Source organism: Mycteria americana, chromosome 6, assembly GCF_035582795.1.
Source record: "Mycteria americana isolate JAX WOST 10 ecotype Jacksonville Zoo and Gardens chromosome 6, USCA_MyAme_1.0, whole genome shotgun sequence".
Taxonomy (NCBI): Eukaryota; Metazoa; Chordata; class Aves; order Ciconiiformes; family Ciconiidae; genus Mycteria; species Mycteria americana.
The window spans coordinates 52,858,780-52,877,817 of record NC_134370.1 but is presented as its reverse complement, the minus strand read 5'-3'; the positions used below and the strand labels follow the sequence as shown (position 1 = coordinate 52,877,817).

General features: G+C 38.8%; 1 protein-coding gene across 1 annotated transcript in view; it reads left to right on the top strand.

The window, feature by feature from the left end:
• Window positions 1-16,929, top strand: part of KLF13 (KLF transcription factor 13) — a 37,168-nt gene extending 20,239 nt beyond the window's left edge. Inside the window, exon 2 of the mRNA XM_075505827.1 lies at window positions 11,276-16,929. Within this exon, the coding sequence (XP_075361942.1) occupies window positions 11,276-11,568 (293 nt within the window). The 3' untranslated portion in view covers window positions 11,569-16,929. The remainder of the gene's footprint in view (window positions 1-11,275) is intronic.
• The last annotated feature ends 2,109 nt before the right edge of the window (window positions 16,930-19,038 follow it).

Sequence of the window (19,038 nt, the reverse complement as noted above, 5' to 3'; positions counted from 1 at the left end):
CCCTGCTAGGTAGGGTAAGTTTCCAATCTCATGGGCATCCTAATGGCTCAGATGTTCCTCTTTTCTTAGATGGGAGGTCTCCCTTTTGGTTGTGCGTCAGAAATTTTGGGAGAGAGAGTGAAATGGTGAACGTTAAGCTTCGGAGTTAAGACAGCATTAGTTAACAATGATAATTCCATATAGAACCGTCAGGAGATTTATACCTCATCTTTGAAATTGCACGCATTGTAAACACCATCTCATATAATTGTGTAACATTACCATTTTTCTGGCTGATGGATTCCTACCTTTGTAAGAGGTAGCTGAAGTTTTGATTACTCACAATTTTACAGACTAAGATGTATTGCTGTACTGATAGTGTATTTAAAGTGTACATGCCGTCAGTGCAGTCACATAGCAAGACTACAGCAAATATGACAGAAGAGTCAAGAGAAATACTGTGTATGTACATTTTGACTAGGCCGTCTAGAAGATGCAGCAGTAACACAGTTGCTACCACAAAGTTGTGCATTGTTTTTTCTAGCCATCAAAAGAAAACTTTGCCTGCCCTCTGAGACATGGGGAACATCTTTCATGCTCATTATACTTCTGTGAGGAGAAAATGTACATATGCATCTCTCTCTTACCTGACATTGCTAACCTGAATACCCAAGGTACTAATGAGCAAATTTACATCTGAAAAGAATTGCTCTTACTGCATTTGTATATGATCAGTATCTCCCCCAGAAACACTTCGCTAAGAACATCACAAAAAGTGAAGAGGGAAAATACCGCACCCAATGTCCAGCTTAGTGAGGCATCCTGGCCTTCAAGTGTACAACATACAGCACTGTGTAGGGTCAGGAAATGGAAGAGATGGAAGCTAGTTTTGTTCACTGACGTAGGCTACAGAGGATTCCTCCTTCCTTTCATCTCTCCAGTAAGAGCTGTGAAGCCAGGTGGCATTTACAGCAGCTAATCAACGCATACTAAAGACACGGTAGAAATGGTACCAGTGATACTGAGTTCCTAGTTTAAACTTACAGTATTTGCTCCAGGAAAGTTTTCATTGAGACTGCTATGATTTATAGTTCTAGAAGTGGCCAGGGGCACCCTTTGCAACCACCTAGGCTGACTTTACTGAAAGGCCACAGAATTTCACCCGCAAGCCCTTTCCTGTTGTCTCTTTTACTCTTCCCTGTTACTCTCCTGTTCATTTTAACTATGCCACGTTTCAGACTAGTGAGAAAAAAGATGACTGGAACGGTGACGTTTGTCTGACGCCATACTTGACCACCATCTAGTTCCTCTCTAGTTTGCAACTAACCTTATCTACAACCTCAAACACAACACAGGTCTGACTAAAGAAAGCAACACATTAATAACTACTTTTTAAATGAGAGCATTCTCTACAAGCTTAGGCACAAAGCAAATGAAGATGTATGTGGATTATACAATCATTAGCTGCTTGGAGAGGCAAGAATATAACCTCACTGTATGTGAAAGAAACAGTTTGGAGTTTTAGGCAAGGAAGACCGGCATGGGGCAGGGGTAGCCTTGCTGTGAAACCCCATCATGCAGAGTGCTGTGGTGCACGTGCTGAATAGTTCACATAATACGTATTTTTCAACTAGGTAAACAATGCTGACGTACAACCTTGCTGTTTGACAGATGATTAGCATATTCAAAGGTACCACCTGTTAGAAATAACTTACAAAGAAGAGAAAGGAGAGAATCAGATATGATGCATTAAATGTTTTCATAGAACCTCAGCAGTACACATATAAAGATATTATTTAGAGCTGTTTTGCTAACTTTCAGTGCTTTAGATACCAACAAGAATATTGTTTCTTTACCTGCTTGTCGTGGCTACTAGCAGTTTTATGATGTGAAGCTGGGAGGACAGCAAAGGCAAGGATGCCCTCATCTCCCTTCACTAAATGAACTCCCTTCATTTTGCAGTAGTTGCAGATAGCCTGTGACCCTTGGTGAGAAGAATGATGAGGAATCTCTAAGCCATAGGAGTGTTTTACAAATTACGCATATCTCTCTTCCCTCACTTTCACTTTCTCAGCCTTTAGTTTCAGAGTTGTCTTTCTGCTGGCTTTTCTATTCCGCTGGATCCTACTGATGCATCAAACTGAGTCATCAGATGCACACATTCTTACGTAAGTGGTGAGCATATGACTAGGTTAATTAATTATTCAGAAAGTTATAAAAAAGCCTTTGGTTCAATGCTTTATTCAGCTAATTCAGCCTCTTTGCTAAAATAGCTTTAAATACTTCTGCTACATCTAATAGAGAGGATGTATTTCAAAGATTTGTGTCTATATATCTAGACCAAATCATAAAAGGAAGGAATCTTGAAGGCTAAACTCACCTTAGCGATTTTGTATCTGACGGTGTTTCAAGGGAAAAACTCTTCTAACGTATTTAACACGCACAAGTGTAACTATGTTTACACAGGCCCGGTTTTGGTGTGGTCGGTATAATTGACTTCAGAGCTTCACAAGCCCCTGGCCTAGTGCAACCGATTTTTTGTAGTTTCAAAAGAGGAAGGAACAGAGAAGACAGGGAGGGGTTGTGTAAGGAAGGGAGAAGAGATAAAGTGTGAACTCTTCAGAAACCAGGACGTGACAAACTGCAGAGGAGAAAGCCTAACATCAGCAATGACAAGTGTTATGTATCTTCATACAAGGGTGCGGTAAAACAAGTAACGTCAGACTCTCAGTGCTCAGGTCTGCAGACACAGATGGGAATTTCAAACTGTGGAATTCATGAAGGGTTTTTTAATGACTTTTTTATGGTCTTCAATCGGTGGGAAAGAACTTAATTTCTCAATTGCCCAGCAGGATCACCTAATTTTTGGAGTACTCTCTAGCAGAGAAAAGGAGAGAGAGAGAGAGAGAGAGAGACTACAACGTAAACGTAGATAGAGAGAAGAAAACCAAATACAATTCACTATGTATCCATGGCACTGTAACACTCTATATCAGTCCGGAGAAGATCATAAAAATACATGTTTGGAAAATATGCTTGGTCTTTCTGGCATGGACTTTGGGTTGGTTGCTTCTTTGCCATGCCAGTAGTGCATCTTTGTACTTTTTGAAGGGAGAATTCAAAACAGACACAGTGTTTTTGAAGGGCTGCATCACTCACGAACAGCTTGCAAAATGACTCAGGAGGACAAATGTACAAGGAAACCAAAGCAGCTTAGCATAACACGGGAAGATAAGTTTCTTGTGCTTAAGATGCTGTAGGGAATCACCTAAGACTCCTTGGGCCACACCGCAATGCTAGAGGGCATATTCTCAGTCACATTCTCAGCATAGATCTAAAATCTCTTCCAATATTATGAAGGGGAGGATAGACTTTAATGGTTCTTACACTTGGCTGGTTAGCCTACCCTTGTTGGATGTCTTTGAAAATCCCTTGTGCTTATAAACACGAGGAGTCCAGTGGAAGTTGAAAACACAAATAAAATTGTTCCCTTAGAAGATCAAATCTCCAGTTAGTCACGCAATAAAAATGTCAGGCATTTAATCTTCATGGAGGGAAAGCTGCCAAGAAATGTTAGTGAACAATATTAGTAACTTTGCATTTCTTTATTAGCGAGAACTACAGAAACTATATTTTTGGCCAACAGTTGTTCACTGACAAGTAGTCTTTTATGAAGAACAGAACTGTATGTCAGTTAAACTCAGCAAATCGTTTAGGCTGATTTTTTTATTTCAAAAAAGTTGTGATAGTGTGTTTCATTGATTCATTTCAGATTAACATCGTCATTGTGTTGAAAAATGTCCCCAAAGCTACAGGAATTAAAATAGTGTTACAAAAGAACACCCCAAAAGTAGTAAAACATTTTGGTCAACCAAAAATAAAATTACTATGGGCTTCTTGGTTTGCTGAATTCTTCTGCAGTTCAAAGTTTTTTTAATTTTTCACTTGAGCAGAAAATAAGTTATCCACATAGCTCTAGCCTTTATTTTCATTCAAAATCTTAGCAAAGGATGTAGCAATACTTCTTTTTATTAAATTTATGGCCATTTCATTTTAAAGCCCATTTGCTTTAAGATTAATTTTCCAGATCCTGGAACATAACTTTCAGCTACTTACTGGTTGTTTGTGTGAAGTGGTCTGGAACTAGGCTTTAGCTGGGAGTGGAACACAGAGCTTAATGTCCTGAACACACAGTGATGCACTTCAGCAGAGATAAAGTGAGAACTAAACAGGAGTCAAACAGGAGTTAATGTGGTAGGCAGAAAATGACTTGGTAAAGATAACAGGTTCAAATTTCAGATTCTTAATTCACTGTGCAAAAATGCAGGATAAAAAAAATGGGTATTTTAAAAGTGCTAAGCTATAGAAACTCGCACAGACAGAGCAGTTCAGCTTGGGCATCCCAGTTTGAAAAGGGATTCAGTAAAGCCGTGGAATGCATATTTTAGACAACAGAAAGATTATGTGCTGGAGTGTCCTGGAAAAAAAAAGCCTAAAAAGGTAGGATGATTCTGCCTTGACAAAAGAGAAGCAAATGTGGCTGATAAAAATACAGTAAAGTAGATAAAATTATTATAAACAGAGATTTAAGATCTGGCTGACATTATTAACAAGTTTGAAATAAAGGCCTAGAATATAACTGATAGAATGTACTCTGTTTAAAAAAAAAAAAAAAAAAAGTTTCTATTACGGTGAAAGTGAGTGGTAATATTTTTAAGAAGGACCAGATAGCTACATGGAACATACCAAATCAGTTATTTTGGTTTTTGGGCGGACCTGACTGTGGTTAAGGCTAGGGGAGGAATTTTGCACTACTTACATTTCTCTGGCATTGTAGCCATTATCATTATAGTATCTGAATGTGTGTTTGTCATTTGCTATTTGAGTTGTTCTAGTTAGCTGTGGTTATACAGATAAGTCACATGGTGTAATCTGTGCTCCCAGATGGAGCAATACAACCATTTTCAGAGCAAACAGTAACACACATTCACTTAAAATGTAAACTTGCCAATGTAAACTTGCCACTTGGAAATTGCCCTTTCAAGAAATATTCATGTATGTCTAAATAACTCCATGAAAATGTTAAGGTACAGAAAATAAACCAAGGATTTAAATAATGGATATTATAGTACCTGTTGCAGCTCCTGTCCAGTAGTAGTTTCCTGTGCACGCAGAAAACATAAGATCCAATAACTTACCAATTTAATGACTGGATTTGTCAAGATTAAAATAAAGAAGCCCACACTTTGAAGTGAGGTTGTACTTGATGCCTGGGTCCGTGCCTGCTGGAAATCTGAGAACTCCAGTTCCTAAAAAAAGGTCACATCACAGATAATGGAAATAGCAGGAACATGCATGCTTCTGTCAGCAGGTACTAATGCAGCCTAGCTCCTTGCTGCTGTGTGTCCTAGGGGCTTGGGGGAGTGTTACGTCCCAGTGTCTAATAACGTGTGAACTCTGACTGAAGCTTTTCTTGGATCTGGGCATTCATACCACACTCCCGTATTTTCTGGTGTCTAGTGACAGTCAAATTCACCCCATAACTTTTCTTTTCGCTGAGAACACTACTAAGACTTCCTCGTTTTCCTGGAACTAGTCAAGCTTAATATTGCTGAATTCACTACCTCTGTTAGATATGGTTGAAGGTAGCAGAGACCTTCAAAAGTTGTTGGACAGACACGTAAAAGCAGATGCAAAAAACATGATTGCATTTAGCTTGTTTGGTTATGAAATGTCACCCCCAAAATCATTAATTTAAAACTAACTGGTTTCAGTTTATAGGAATTTGGAGTTGTGCGGCTCTGGAATTTTTTGATCTGTTTTTAAATACTTGATAAAGAAACCACCATCTAACATCAAAGCTATGCATTATTCTGTCTCTTGCACTCAGAAGGTTAAGGACTTGGGTTTTGGCTATGCAAAAGGGCTTGTTTATAAACAAGAGAATAACAGAAATGAAAATATTCGTAAGTACATATCAGTGCTATTGAAGGATGACCTTTTCTCTTCTTTTTAAATAACAGCCAGTCTCAAGAAACAGTCTGCTTGGCTGAATGTTTTTTCCCAGGATAGCATTTCCTCTCTTGGAGGAAGGCTGCTTCAGTCACATCTCTATTTAGCTGTCTGCCCCTCATCCTCCCCCACCCAGCCTGCTGATCTGTGTTTCCAAATATACCCCTAATTATGTATATGAAAATGTAGAAATAAAAGAATAGCACACAGTGGCATGTTCAGGTTTCTAGTCTGTTTTCATAACAACATACAATGCTGTTCTGCGAAGCAGCAGAACAGATTAAAGATCACAGAAAATTGTTTCTGGCTTACTGTTTCTGGTTTTGCAGGCACTTGTGGAATTCCCAGGATACAAATCTCTTTGTTACTGCATGGCCTTGGCATATGCTTGAAGATGCTAAGATAATGTGCACAGCTACTACATGAGTTAAATTGAAAAAATAGCCCCCAATACGTAGTTTGACTTAATAATACTCTAATCTGTAGGGCAGTGGATATCACATTTCAAATTGTTCAGATACGATTGCCTAATCTTCGCATTGTAATTCTGAAAATGGTTGGTATCACAGGTGACTCAACCTGTTTAGGCATTTCAGTCATTAGTAGGTTGTTCTTTAAGCATGCTCAGGCCTACACAGTACTTAGTATCATTTTTAATTGCTATTCAAATGCTGGATATCATACAGACGAATTGGTGAAACAGGAAGCAGATTACTCCAGGGTCTGTACAGGAATGTCACTATCTAGGAAAGGAGTCCTTAAAACTATATGTGGATTGGAAAGAGTGCACTAAAAGTATCGTACAGATCAAGCTCAGTAGACATCAGATCTGGTTCCACCATCTCCCTAGTTTTTGTTTCCCATAACTACATATAGTTGCGTCAATACATATAATGATTGACAAATACAGAATAATACAAAGGACCTTTATATAATACCATAAGAACAGGCTGGCTCTAGTTGCTTCTGAATCCCTTCCAGCAAGAGAGAAGAGAGATGCATTTTTTTAATGCTGTTTCTATAGCCCAGGCAACTCTACGGTTCCTTTGGTGGTCTGCTCTGGCAGACAATATAAGCAGCATGAGTAGCTAGGTCTGTGCTACTGAAATTAATTCAGAAGTCAGTGCACCTGCAGATCTCATGTACTTTCACTCAGTGAGCACTGCAAGTTTCTTAATGCAGCTTTACACACATTTTTTTTCTTTGAACTGGGTGGAGTTCAGGAAGAAGCCAAAAATGTTCTTGTTTGTGTAATTTCCAGTTAAGATCAGTTGAATTTAATTCTCAAATGTGATTTTTTCCTTCAGCTTGTGTAACTCTACACACAAGTTATATGATGTGATGTGCTCTGGCAGAGGAGCTAGACAGGTTACAGTTTAGTGGGATTTGGAACATGGAAATCCAAACCTCTTTAAAATTGTAAAAAAAAAAAAAAAAATTACAATATTCCTTATCTTTTAAAGGCATCTCTTGCCTGCCTGTCTGAAGAGTAAAGAAGCCTGAGCTGCTTTTTTGATTCCTTTATTTTCAAGCATCTTTATCTTTTGGAGACTTACCCTCTCTTTGAGACCTCCTAGTAATGCTCATAACGCACAAAAATACTGCCACTGCCAAGGCATAGCATTAAGACTCTCAATATACACATTCACATGCTTGACATATTTCCTGCTGTATTTAAGATATTTGATAACATTTCCACATTACTTTATAGGATCAAATTCTGCAGTCATTGTATAAAGGTAAAATTCTGACTTCAGCATTGCCTGAGATGGAGCTCAAAACCTTTATTGCGTTGTGTACAGCCACTTTAATGGTGAAAGCTCTTTGTTGAGTACAACATGTCCATGGGTTACTGGTTATGCAAGAAAGTTGTACTGTGGCTGCATGTTCCCTAATGAGATTAGGCAATCAATTCATATAATCTCTCATTCTGTTGATTGCTTTACTTCCAGTAAAAGGACATTTATATAATTTACCTGCACAGAAAACCACATCCCTTCTGTTTGAAAGATGAGACTGATGACAGACTGTGAATTTCCACATGTGGTTTTGGAGCAGCAGCTAGGTCTTGTCTTAATTAATACCCCACAGCAACTTTGTTCCAGACTGTGTACTAATTTTTTACAAACAACAATGACTCTCGTATCTTCACACAAGTAATCCAGCATTTCCTCACAATATGGCTTTTCTTTGAGGAGGTATTGCTAAACCTCAACAAAGCTGGGAAGCACTCTAGAGAACTTACTACCACTACTAGAGTGATGCCAGCTGTCTGAGAGTGCACGGAGGGGAAAACCACTTGGCCAAGAAACTTAAAGGTAACTACCAAGAAGATATCAAATGAAGACTAGAGAGGACTGAGGGGAAAAAAATAGTTCCTAGGAAGGAGGAGAGCAGGGGACAGTAGAGAAATAGTGGAAGAAAGGCCACATTTTCTTTGGCTTAGCACCCAAATCATCACTACTATCATCAGCAACATCAAATCAGGCAGGTGAGTGCCTCAATGCCAATTCAGGCATTGAGGCACCTGAATGTTCTCATCCAGATCTGATGTGCAGTGAGGAGAGGGGGAGATAAGTTGTGCAATACCTTCATCACCTGACTGTTAGTGCTCGATAACACAGATCTTACACAATCCTGCTCCAGAACCTCTTCTCTCATTAGGAACTGGACCGTCGTGCCTACTGCTGGCTACCAAATGCTAGACATAGAAAAGAGCAGCTGATGTCATGCTAACTAATCAGCAGAAAAGGTACCATTTTCTTTGTGCTTCATGGTGTTGTCAACAGCAGAAGCAAAACATTGCATGTTAACTCTTGCCTTCCTTGTCTGAAAGCAGTCATTTCATGGGGCAGTCCTTCTAGTGAAGAGCATTTGCTGACACCATTTGTAATGAAAACAAACACAGAGAAAATTAACTTGGGTGATAGAAACATCCAAAGGCCATTGCCTTACCAAAAAAAGATGCCATAGCTCAGGGATGAAAAACTTCAATTCTGCAGGCCAGATCCAGCTGTCAGATCATGTCTCATTGCCCTTCTTCCCCAGGGTCCCAAAGTCCTCATAGAAGTATATCTGTTGTATGACCAAAACCTAGGGAGAAGGCTAGTGAATCTGGTCACACAACAGGGATGACTGGCACGTCCCACCACAGGCAGGAGCGTACCTAACAACAGATGACTGGATACATGACAAACACAGTCAAAATATATTTGTTTCCCATTTGCTTCACATTTCTGTCAGCAGACTGAGAGACGAGTCCCTGACAGTTTGCAGGAGAAGGCTGAGGAGGACATTGAATGGATTTGCATGGGGTTTTTAAAGCAACAAAACTATATCCATTAAACAAGTTGGTGGTGTTTTTATTCTTAAAAAAGTTTGTGGGGCCCTAAGTTTTTTAGGCTTTAGTTCAGGGGAAGCCAACCGAAAGCAGTCCTGTTCGTCTTAGCTGCCTTTTGCAGATCGCTTAGGAGGTGGTGTTCATGGTTCTCCATATGAAAATCTCCCTTGTGTACAGATACAACCATTGCATTATGCATTGTAGTTGCAGGTGTAACTAATGAAATCCACAAAATGTGCTAGAGAACAATTGGTCTAATGAGCCTTGGTCTTTCTCCTAAATAATCAAGGAAACATCAGGGACACTTGCTTTCTCCATGTTCTCAAAAAAAATCCTATTTAAAAAAAGAATTGTCTGTCTGTTCATTGAGATACTATTTGAGATTTGGCTGAAGTATCTTGGAGGCTTCATAAACAGAGGGAAAGAGAACCTACAAATCTCTTTTTCTGAGCAGGAGCCTCCTAAGTAGATCCTGGAGATAAATCTTATGGCCAAATCCGTGAATTTAAAACAGATTATTGGCTGCTTAGATTGAAGGCTGGCTGGGGTCAATTTTGCTATCAGACAATTTTAATTAAGGTGTATTGAATTTCTCCAGGAGGCTAATTTATTTATTTATTTCCTATTTGGTGTAGTGTGTAGAGAACTTTTGTTTCTTATTTTGCACAGAATTTTTATAGCTCTCTGGGCCTCTTGAACTGGCTATTCAGCATTAGAAAGATTAAGATTAGTGCAAGTAGGAAGTTATAAAAATTACAACTACAAAAAATGCGAAGTCCGTGTATTCACAAAAGAATAAGATGTTCTAGATTAGTAACAAATAAAGAGTATGTGATGTTCAGACTCAGTGACAGTAAGAACCAAACCAATATACGGAAGTAGTAGACAGCTCATTTCATGATTTGATGTTTTCATTTTTAACAACCGGAGAAACTAAGGATGGAAACAAATAGTACAGGTCGCCCAAGGCTATGCAGCACATCAGTGATGAAGGTGGGAATATATTCCAGATACCCATCTACCCAACAACGCTACTTCTGTCTGTGACCTGTGCTCGCCTCCGGTGCTCAAGCTTCTCAGGCTGCACATCTACCACAGTGCCCAGATGCAGATCTCCAGCACAGCCGTGCAATGGCACGGGCACCTGGCCCTGTAAGAGATGTTTCCATGTCTGAGATCTGTTGAGAACTGCAGCAGGTCACCAGACTGCTATTTCTTTGAGCTCACTGGTCCTACCTTAAGCGTAACAGGTCATGGCTTTTTAGGTTAGCTATTGATAGAAGGCTGCTACCTTCCATGTGGCACATTTACCTAGTTGAAATACAGTGCTCCCTGCCTCACTTCTAAATGAGACCTAAGGCCGTGAACAAGAGAAACTGTAGTACCTTGTAGCAAATGCAGAAAACATAGGCATGGCTGTGGAGAAATACAAGGCGAGAGCCTCACATCCAGTGCCTCAAAATTGCCATTTTGCATTTTCACCATAATTGTTTTTAAATAGCTGAAGAGAGAGATTTCATCTCACCCTCTGAACTTCAACGTTGAGTCAGACAGACAGGGACAGCTTGGAGGAATAAGTGAATATTCTATAGAGCTCATATTGTCAAATATGAGCTCTATAGAGCAAATATTGTCAAAGTCCAGAAGTAAAGTCCAGCAGGCTACAAGAGATACGAAAAGTGACATCCATGAAAGGATCAGGAGCCCAGCATCCCTGAAGATCCAGTTATCAAATAAGGTATCACTTGTTTGATTTACAGTACTTTTTAATGGGTTGGAATACCACAGTGGCCTCCTCTCTGGCAGAGAGTAACACCTTCTCCATCCAATTAGTGCCAAGCGGCATCTACCTTGCTCCCAACCTTTTTATCCTAACTTCTGCGTACAAAAAGCCATGGAAGACATTGCTATTCCTTCTAATCACGCCATGTTTGCTTCCTGCAGGTGAACGGCCTTTTGAATGCAACTGGCAAGGATGTAACAAGAAGTTTGCTCGCTCCGATGAGCTGGCCCGCCATTACCGCACTCACACTGGAGAAAAGAAGTTCAGCTGTCCTCTCTGTGAGAAACGCTTCATGCGCAGTGACCATCTGACAAAGCATGCCCGTCGCCATGCCAATTTCCACCCAAGCATGCTCAAGAGGCGAAGTGGAAGCAGCTCAAGAACAGGCTCTGTCAGTGACTACAGCCGCTCAGATGCCTCAAGTCCGACGATTAGCCCTGCCAGTTCCCCATAGACCTACCTGCACTGGACGTCAGCACTTTGCCTCTAATATCTAATGTGGAGTTTTGTTTGTGTTGCACACATTTAAAAAACTCTGTCACTTCCCCTCCTCGGTTCCCCACCCCCCCTTTTTAAAAAAAAAAAAAAATCAGTAAATAGCTGCCTCCCACTGCAATTTCCAGTCAAATTTTCTTTACCCAACCACACAAGTGGCTATTCTAACCTCATGGACAGACAGACTTACATGTTCCACTTAGTGACTCCTGCTGTCTCAATATTTCACACATTTTGCAACCATTTACAGATCCTCTTGATTATTCTTTATAAAAAAATGAGAAAAATCTAAAAAAAAGAAAAAAACCCCACTTAATTCACCTCAGGTGTCAAAGTAGTTTTGTAAGACCGGATTGCACAACATGAGCATACATACACTTACAAATCAACTGTGTTGGATTGTGTCCCCCTTCTCCTTTCTCAGGGATGGATATTTATGTTACACAATAATTACAATGAAGACACACCCTAACCGCAGCCTTACTCTGTAAATATATTTGCACTCAGAAGCTTTTTGTTAGGTTCTTTCACACACTGGGGAAAAAATAAAAAACAAACAAACAATACAAAAACCAAACCCGTACTGGAATGTAGTACCAGACTCTTCCATTGTTTGTTTTCCTGATTATATACCTACATTGGGGAGCGTCCAAACAGGAGTCTTGTCTTTCTTCAAGCTGCCCTCTGCTTTTGGTAGCAAGCCATCTTTTCACTTCATGCTGAAGATGCTCCAAAACCACCTTCCTATGGCAAAAATCTCTGTGAGGTTGATCAACTTGTTTGTTTGTTTGTTTCCTACTAGATACAATTCTGAGAAAAAAATCTAAACAAGATGCCTTAAGTAAATAACCTAAATCACGAGGAAACCTATTTACACTGGGTAACATTTTATTGCAAGGTGGCACGGAATCTCGGAGGCGTTCTGTCGTCACTTTCTCCAAGTTGTTAAGCTCTCTGCACTGCCTGTTCAGTTTGGGACCAACAGAATATTCAAATCAAACCACACTGACTTGAACAATTTTCTTTATTCTTTTTTCCTTTTTCTTTTTTTAAAATGAACTATGGAAATAGCATAGCTGAACCAATGCCCATCTAAACTTTCATCAAGGTACTTACCTACTGTACAGCTGTATCTTAGCAAGGCAAATGGGCTAAGACATAGTTTCTGTATCCTGTTGCATCACAATCGTGGTTGCTGATAAAAGGAAGTGAAAAGCATAAGGTATCTTCGGACTGGGAAAATAAAAAATGCATTTTCAAGTTTTAAAATAAAATGACATTTTAGCTCAGCACTACTACAAGTTTCTCAAAAATACACACACCAGCATAAAGTAAGGTGCTCTCATTTCTGAATAACCGCTTAACAACAAAAAGGGAATCTTGGCTAGTTTTCAGTAACTTTCAAATATTTGACACTAGATAGAGCACTAGGAGGTAGATTTTTGTGTTTTATATGGTAGAAAATACAGCAAAAGACCAGGAGCATTGTGATGTACTGGAGACCTCATTGGCAGCAAATACACTTTCCTTGGTTTGGCTGGGTCTGATGGTGCATATTATGAATTCAGGTCCTTTTGATTCTGGAATTTTTTGGGTTTTCTTGTTTTTACTGTAGGGTATAAATGCAGTTAAGTGTAGCACGGTGAAAAGAAACTCTCTACGCCAAACCTGCCATTTGATATCAAGTGAATGCCTCCACATTCCAAATGAACCTGTATCTTACTTGCTGCTTTGCATTGATCCAATTTTGCAAGTTTTTATTGTACTGTATATTAACTGTGAGAGCCTAATATAGATTTCCAAGTAGTTTCGTAGGTACTTCCATAATATTTACATTATTCCTAATACTATGCATTCTATTAGTTGTATGGATACATACTTAAAGACAGTTCAAAGTGCAGATATTTCAGTAATTTTTTCATGTTCATTTGCTTCAGATTTCACCTCTATAAAATCACAGTTTTCTCATTTTGAATCGGAAGTCATGCGAGGCACAATTCTACTGTTTCATTTCACAGAAAATGAAAGAACATTGTAAGGTTTTTTTGCAAGATGACAAATACTGTTGAGTTTGTGTGATGAGTTGCCTAAGCATTGTGAGTTACGGGAAAGCCAGATCTGTTTGCCTCCACAGATTTCCTCTTTTCTTTTTTTTTTTAAATCTCATCTACCAAGATACACAATTTTAACAACTTGATACAATTCAGGTAACAGGAATTCACATTCCAATCATTTCTGTGACTGCTAAAAGTGCTCTTGTGCTGTAGTTAGTAGAGGCATTTAAGATACCTAGCTAAAGGAATTCTACAGGTCAGCTGTGTCTTGTGCACATACTTCAAAACAAGTCATAAACACATTTCTTATTATCATTATACCTTAATAGAGGGATATGGGGGGAAAACCCCCCACAAAATCAAAAGGAGAACTAAGTATCAGCAAAAATCATAGTCTTCATGGTCTAAGTTTAGTTTGTTGTAAAACAAGAGCATCATTTAATCTTTAGCAAAGGAGGAACCACTCCAGTCCATTTATTCAGGGCATAATAATTCAGCATGAATCAGTAGGTGCATTACAAACAAGTTGTTTTAATAGCCTGGAGAAAGAATATTCTCGCACTGGGTTTTATTAGTACTGAGATCATGGGATATAAAGATTATGGGACAACCTATTCTGAGTGACACAAGAACTATGTAATCTTTAACTCAAACAGTAAACTAAGCATTTTATATATATTCCTCATAGAGATTACTAATAATTCTCCAGGTTAAGCAGGGAAAAAAAAAATTGGTTCAAAGTCAAATTTCCAGTTCAACCAGTTCATCTAATGAGAAGGCTATGAGACTATATGTAGCCAACATAGCTACGCTTTCAGGAAATTCTCTGAAATTTGTCATTAAAACTTTTTTTTTACATCTTAGCTGTAAATACCTCAGAGTGCGTTAGGCTGATAGTCAAATTACTGTGTTTTAAAATCCTAGCTAGAGTTTCAAATATCTCCATAAAATGTTTAATACATGATAGCTTTAGGATAAGATGATGAATTCCAAACCACTGGTAGTTTCCAAAACTGAATGTGAACAAAACGTCTTTTAATATTTTCATATGGAAAGAGAGTGTTTGGGGTTTTATAGCATCTGCTAGATGCTAGAAAAGAAGCAGAAGCACCAGCGAGGTCATAAGACTCCACTCTCATGATTGTTCCTCCTGAGTTTTGCAGATGAGAAGTCTGAACAGCTCAAACTGTTTTGAAATCTGGGTGCTTATCCAAACTAACCTCAGATTTTTACCCTTTTGTTGTTTCACCCAGCGGTGTAACCTAAAACAGTCTCCTGGCATAGCAACAAACATTGCACACTAGGAAAGACTGCTCTGGCAAGGTGCAGATTTCTTCACAGCCCTCCATTTGGAGGAGTGTGCATCTCTTCTTCTGCCTCCTCCTTTCCCCATGCAATCTGTTGAGGTGAATCCCCACAAACTACAAAATTGCCCTAATTTTTTTTCTTTTAATTTCAGAATATAACAACAGATTTATTATTATTAAGAAAGCCCTGAAAGTTTGTTTGTTTTTCTCCAGCCATGATTCTAGCTTCCTCTCTAAGAGTTGAGCTTAACTGCCTTGCTATAGGAAATGGGTGCAAGTTAAAATCATCACTTCACTGCCACCACTCAACTGAAACTAAAGACGCTCTTAGAAACTCATTCACCCCCTCCATTAACCTCATCCTGTGCAAAGGCCTAAGGTGCGTTAATGGCCGCATGAATTCAGTTTTCATCCTGCTTCTTGGAAAGCGGTCCTGGTAAACCCCTGGCAGCTAGATTTTATTGTAAGAATTGTTTATAACTGCAAATTAGTTGTTCCTTGCTTTTATAATATATGCGTAGTATCTGTTTACATTACATAACTGCAAAGGTATATATTTATAACAAGTCATCAGAAGCCTCTGTTTGATGGTAACACCTAATTTCTGTGTGTATCCTACCCTCTTTACTGCCATTAATCCTTCCAATAACTTGTAGCTATGAGAGCCTCTGTACACCTTTAAAACCTCATTACCTTCTGTCCAGACGTTCAGTGCTTTCCGTGTTTCCTGCAGCCAGGCAGTAAAAGGCTGTGTGAGGAGCTTTCCTGTTTCTAGCTATTCACATTCACAACTGCTTTTCTCCAGTTCTTTGCCATGAGTTCTAGAATTTGTACTGTGTGAAGTGCATTGTTGTTTTGGGGAACATGGTTTGTGAAGAAAGAATAAGGAAAATGAACTCTGCATACTTAAAGCTTGCCTTTTCATTGCCATTTGATTGACTAATTTCATCAGGTGACGCCTACAAACTGACTTTCAGGTGCTCTTTAACTCCATCACACCATCTGTTTGTGCATTGGGTGCTAACATATAGTCTATCAGTGAATGGTATGATGAACATCTGTATTTTTAACTTTTTTGGGGATAAAGCTATAGCCTTAGGCAGAAGAAAATAACAGAATTGTACTTGTTTACCCCATAAGCCAGAATATAGAATGGAAAAGCCCATCCACTGGTATAGGTTTTATATATATATATAAATATTTATATATATGGATTTATATGAGCATATGCACATATATATAAATATGTATATATGTGTATATTGTATAGTACGTGTGTGTATACATAAATACACAGCAGTGTGTATATACTACACACCAAATAATGAAGGGATGTCTACAGAGCAAAAATAGGTATCCATTTCATTATAACTAGTGATGGGTCTGAACCAAAATCCTAGATCCAAATGCCATTGCATTTGGAAAGTTTGAACCTGTTTTTTGAGATTTGTGGTTGAGTTTCATCTCTGGTTACAGCTGCAGTTACTTGTGTATATATGCATTCTGGGGGACGCGTGTGTGCACGCACATGTGCTTTTTCACAAGCGCATGCCTGTGTGGGTGAAGGAGAATATGTGTGCCAGTAAGTGTGCACGTGTTTACATATATACTCCCAGCTTTGGTGAACTATAGTGTTACTGGTGTCATCTTCACTTGTACAGTTTTATCAGCAGCACATGAATGCTTCCATGGATCACTTTTCAACTCTTTAAATCACTACATTGAAGTATTACAGTTGTACAGTTATATGTTCATCTATTCTTGCTCTGCTGTAACTTTTTATGTATTTTGTACTGCATAGATTATATATTGTGATAATGTCCTATGCAACAACAATAAAAAAGGAAAAAAGAAATGAAAAGGAAGAAAATTAACAACTGTAAAATATCGTCTTAACTTGTATGCATGGTTAGTGACGTTTACATTTTCCAAAATAAAACTTATAACTATGAAATATTGGTTTTCTCTTAATTTCCTTCTCTATGTATCAGTTAAAAAGCATCACTTGTTAATATTTCTGCTGTTCGTTTGAGGCTTGATATTTTGTTTGATATCTTTGTTTAAATTTCACCCAGTGCTATTACTTAAAATGAGATTTTTTTTTTTTAATCATTGAGAGAAAGTTTCTGTGATGTTTGTTTTGTACTCTCCTCTGCTTTAACCAGTATTTTATAGTTGCATAGTGAAATTCCTTTCTCAAAGCTGGTATATACTGTGTTTTTCTTTACAAGATGGTTATGGGATTAATATGCATGACTTTCAAAGCCCAGCTCTTTGCAAATTTCTGATATCCACAAGTGGCAATGTCCTATCAAAACAGCAGTAATTTAATCTCACAGCACCCTGAAGTGTTCTTTCCTAATTTTAAAGATGAGGAAATTAAAACACAAGAGATTTGAGTGACTTTCTCAAAGACATGAGGCAATGGCAGATGTATGCCTTTATCCTCCTTCGAAAGTAACACCACATCCCCAGGAAAACAATTTTGTGCCCTATAATGAATATCTGTCTATAGAACATTATAACTGATTGCAAAAATAGTTTAAAACAGTGGACTACTGTTGAAAGATGAAAGCTAAAATATCCTTACTAAGCTAGGGGAAATTGTGGGAATTACTTTAAAATTAGCACGTTTTCTTGTGCGGGGGTCATGAAAACCATTCAGAGCAAGTAAGTTGGAGAGCCATTATCTTGAGTAGCAGGTTTCCCCATGTATTGATTACAGTGTTGAACTGTCAGTGCTATTCCTTATCTCTGACCATGCGCCAGTTAGCTTGTACATCTGTATGTGTCTATGATCAACTGCTATTTTATAACTTACCCAGAGGAACTAGCTAAATCACATAAATGCTTAACTATGGTAATGCAGTATTTAAGGACTCGTTATCTGAGAATAACGTACTCTTTAGGCATGCAGTGGATAGCCCTGACTCTTTATGAGCGAACCCTTACTGGAACAGAAGACAAAATGCTTCTGTCCAACAGAAAACCACAAGTTTGTTTCATTCTATTCTACCAACATTAGCATGATGTGGCCTCTCACTGTTTATTCTCAGTGTCTGTGTCATAACTGGGAAATCCCAGGCAGAGGACCCTCTGAAGCATTCGGGTTGTGAGAATCCTCAGGGGAAAATCCCGGTAAACCATCTAACACCTGAGTGAGTTCAAGTTCCCTTGTGGACCTTGTGTATCAGTCTGTCTGTTGAACTTCTTCCATTACAGATCCACTGAAGTAATCAACATCACCCTACCCCTGGCAGTCTTTCCCTTAATGCTTCCTCAGATGTCCTCTCACCACATTCACAATAGTTCAATTTTCACCCTTAAACCGACAGGCTAGGCAGCTGCTTTAGAAGTCCAGTTGCTTTTTGCTAGTTTGTTCCTATGGAAAGGGTGTGACATGTCTAACTTCTGCCACTACCCAGTTTTTCAGCCACTCGCTCTGTCTGAATTCAGTGTTTGTACTGGGGGGAAGGTGGTGAGGGGTCTTTTTTCACTGATGCTGGAGAAAATTGATACAGGCTCTTACTCCTCTTTTCTGTGAAGGAATGAGTCTGAAGTTTCTTGAAAATACAGGTTATACAACGCTTCTAGGCACTGTTTGTGAAAACAGGCCCTGAAGAGTAGCATTTCTGAAGTCTTCCTACGTGAAGGATCTGCCTCATGTTTGATAACAGAAGAGCAGTCAAAGACTGTTTTCTAAACTTTCTAGAAGAATGAAAAGAGAAACAAATACTTCTAAAAGGACACGCCTTTTCAGTTTAAGTATGGAGTTGTTGCCTTGGTAATGTAATGTTGTGTGCCTCCCCACCCAGACACCCACACTCGGAAATGCGTGTGTTAACACATTCTCATCTGCAAAAGAAACTTCTCCTCTTGAGTTGCTAAATGTATGGGTTTCTGTCTTGCCTGTGACTCAGCATTTCCCATGAAATGTTCATAGACTTGGCAGTAGTCTATCAGTTCAGAAGAGAAGCGATAATACTGCTAGAATTAGGATAGGATTTTCCTATTTACATTTACCTGATTATCATTTCTGGCTTCAAAGGAGTCCCCCTTAAGGTTCAT